The sequence below is a fragment of the Brassica oleracea genome, chromosome C4, assembly GCF_000695525.1.
Source record: "Brassica oleracea var. oleracea cultivar TO1000 chromosome C4, BOL, whole genome shotgun sequence".
NCBI classification, from domain to species: Eukaryota; Viridiplantae; Streptophyta; class Magnoliopsida; order Brassicales; family Brassicaceae; genus Brassica; species Brassica oleracea.
This window is the reverse complement of record NC_027751.1, coordinates 13,352,287-13,355,459: the sequence shown is the minus strand read 5'-3', so window position 1 is coordinate 13,355,459 and position 3,173 is coordinate 13,352,287. Positions and strand designations below refer to the sequence as shown.

Here is a 3,173-nt window from a genome sequence, read left to right as displayed (position 1 = left end):
TTTGATAGCAGCTAATCAAGTTATTCCAAAATCTCTAAACCGAGGGTATCAGTTTGGTAAAGCATGCTTAAAATACGTTTTCACAAAAATTAATGGTAACATGTTTCGTCGTAAAAGCCTTGTAAAGTTACAAGGACTTTACAACAAATTTTCTCTTTCCTCGTAAAATCGACGTAAATTTACATGTAAATTACCACGAAACATTTTCCTTGTAACTTTACTACGACTTTACGACGAAATTCAGTTTTGTCGTAAAATCGTAGTAATTTTCTCGTAAATTTACGAGGAATATATTTCCTCGTATTTTTTCCTCGTTATAGGCATGTTTTCTTGTAGTGAATGCGTTATGTATTCATTCACAGAAACTCAACACTAGCACAAACATAAGAGCAAAACCGACAAGCTTGGCCGCGGCACGAAGCTCCTTGGCCGCGAGAGAGAATCGAAGTGGAGTACTGAGAAACCCAACAAGCTTGGCCACGAGAGAGAATCAAAGTGAAGGATTGAGAATCGTTACAGCTTGACGGCAACAAGAGAAATATAGAAAATATTAGGTTTAGGTTTAGGTTCATTAGTAGTTTCATTAAAAAACCAAGGGTAAAATTGTCATTTAATGGGTTTATTATTAAAATAATAAAACAAAGGCTGGAAAAAATAGCGATTGAAAATCTTTGTCGCTGCCACTAGCGATTAGCCGCCGCGTTTGATCGCTCGTACAGCGATAGGTAAACGAACAAGAGATTAGCCGCTGCCGCTAGCGACTGACAAACGAACAGGGCCTAACTGCTAGCTAATACAGTATATAAAACAAAACATGTTCTCTTAATTAATCTTTGTTTCAGGATTTAATGCAAATCAGTTTTCGCATTAAACTATATTTTATGTACGTAGTACGTTTACGATACTAAAGTTTTAATTGGTGATAAGATAATACAACGTTGGGTCTCACTGATGTATAATCCAATCATAATGAAAACAAGTTAGTGTGCTGAAAACAACATCAGGTATTTTCCTTAAAAATAATTGAAAAGTGACGTTTAGCACAAGAAATTCATATTAGCTTTTATATCCAACCTCTTTATCTCAAACTACTAATTTCGAATTTTGCTAATACATGGATGCATCAATGGCAGGATTACAACGTTAAAGTGTCATTCTATAGAGCTCCTTATCTTGTAGACATAGACAAAATTCACGGAAAAACAACTCTTAAACTCGACGAAATCTCTGTCGAGGCATCGGACGCTTGGCGGAAGGCCGACGTTCTGCTGTTCAACACTGGTCACTGGTGGAGCCACACAGGGTCTCTACGAGGGTAAGCTAAATTGTTACCTCTATTTTCACGTAGCTAGGGCCTAGGGTGGTGGTGAAAAGATCTTTTGGGTTAACAAAATTTGAGTGAAAAGTGAAAGTTTTGAGGGGAGTGAAACAGGTGGGAGCAGATGGAGACAGGAGGGAGATATTACGGCGACATGGATAGGTTGGTGGCACTAAGAAAAGGACTAAGAACATGGTCTAATTGGGTCCTTCGTTATATCAACTCTCCTCTCACTAGAGTTTTCTTCCTCTCCGTCTCACCCACACACTACAAGTATGTACCTCTCTCTTTTTCTTTTTCCAAGCTCATTTTGTTTTATATCCATTTTTATGTTCAAGTTAGTAACTCATGTTATATGACATGGTGGGTTCTTTGATGAGGTTCCCTCATATATAAGCACATGTAGTGTTGCTAATAAATAAATCACCGTGCTTTCAACGGCAAAGTAATTTTTGATAACAAGAAATATAATAAAACACATGCATTGAGTTGAGAGTTTCTAGATGTTGCCAAACCATATTAAATACAGTATACACTATCTAGTTGGCATTCTAGTTGCTACCAAACTACTATAGACTATATTAGTAGTGTAGTACTAACCATTGTGGCCTCAAATTTGCTAGCTAGCCAAAAAGTCTATACGTGGATAAAATACGTGTTTATGAACAATTATTTCATTAGAAATTACTAAAATGGATAACGATGAGACTAGTCTGCTGATAAAGGTCCACATATGAGCTGTGTGTGTTCATTTAAGGGCCCAAATAATAGTCCAATTGATTTAGTTTTGCCAATGAGAAAGTTTCTCATTTGCAAGTTGTAAAGCAAAAGGATATATAATGTACACCAAACATAACATTTAATGTTGTATCCTACCATTCCTACAAACATTTATAATAGAGTTCACTTGCAATAATTTTTTAAAAGATTTAGCTTTTGTTTTTCTTAACATTTATCAAATTGTGATATTAACTTATTGGATTCTGCAATTGCAGCTTTACTTAAAATCTAGGGAATAATAAGTAAAATATTGATTACAAACTTGATTACTTGATGTGAAAATGTGATGCAGTCCAAATGAGTGGACTTCAAGAGCAAAAGCTTCAACGATAGCTCAAGGAGGAAAAAGCTGCTACGGCCAAACGACACCGTATAGTGGAACAACGTACCCAACAAGTTCATATGTGAACCAGAAGAAAGTGATTGATGAAGTGGTGAAAGAGATGGATTCCCATGTCTCATTGATGGATATAACTATGCTCTCTGCTCTTCGAATAGACGGTCATCCTTCAATCTACAGTGGAGATCTCAATCCTTCTCTGAAGAGATTTCCTGACCGTTCATCGGATTGTAGCCATTGGTGTCTTCCTGGTCTCCCCGATACTTGGAACCAACTGTTCTATGCTGCTTTGATGTTTTAAGATCTGACTAATCAAATATCATCCAAGTGTATCTATTGCAGTATAGTATGTTTTTATTGTAAGTTGTTATGATTAACTAGACGCATAATTGTAATCCGCGGGAATCTTTTTCTGCAACACTTCTTCAATGATTGTTATTAAGAAATGGTATCTTAATCGACTGAAAGAACATTTTTAGATGGATCAATGGGAAAAAAAATTAAAGGACCATTCATTAGGCCTAAGATCCCAATTTTATTTTAATAAAAAGTTTTTACACTGGGTTTAAGCTACTAATTTAAAACATACCCCACTTGCAAGATAATTGTGACTCACATATTTTGGGTGCAGTACAATTTCGTCGTTGTAGTTTCGGCCATTAGAAAATCTTATTCGACGGATTGAAAGGGACGATTGAAGGTATTCTGTTGTCAGAAATTGTTTAAGCTTGTTAA

The 3,173-nt window shown here is 35.9% G+C and overlaps 1 protein-coding gene across 1 annotated transcript in view; it reads left to right on the top strand.

Annotated features, from left to right (window-relative positions):
* The window catches only part of LOC106337053 (protein trichome birefringence-like 45), a 7,070-nt gene extending 4,203 nt beyond the window's left edge, over positions 1-2,867 (top strand). Inside the window, exons 3-5 of the mRNA XM_013776071.1 lie at positions 1,134-1,315; positions 1,433-1,591; positions 2,391-2,867. Coding sequence (XP_013631525.1) covers positions 1,134-1,315; positions 1,433-1,591; positions 2,391-2,739 — 690 coding nt within the window. The 3' untranslated portion in view covers positions 2,740-2,867. The remainder of the gene's footprint in view (positions 1-1,133; positions 1,316-1,432; positions 1,592-2,390) is intronic.
* Positions 2,868-3,173: the final 306 nt, after the last annotated feature.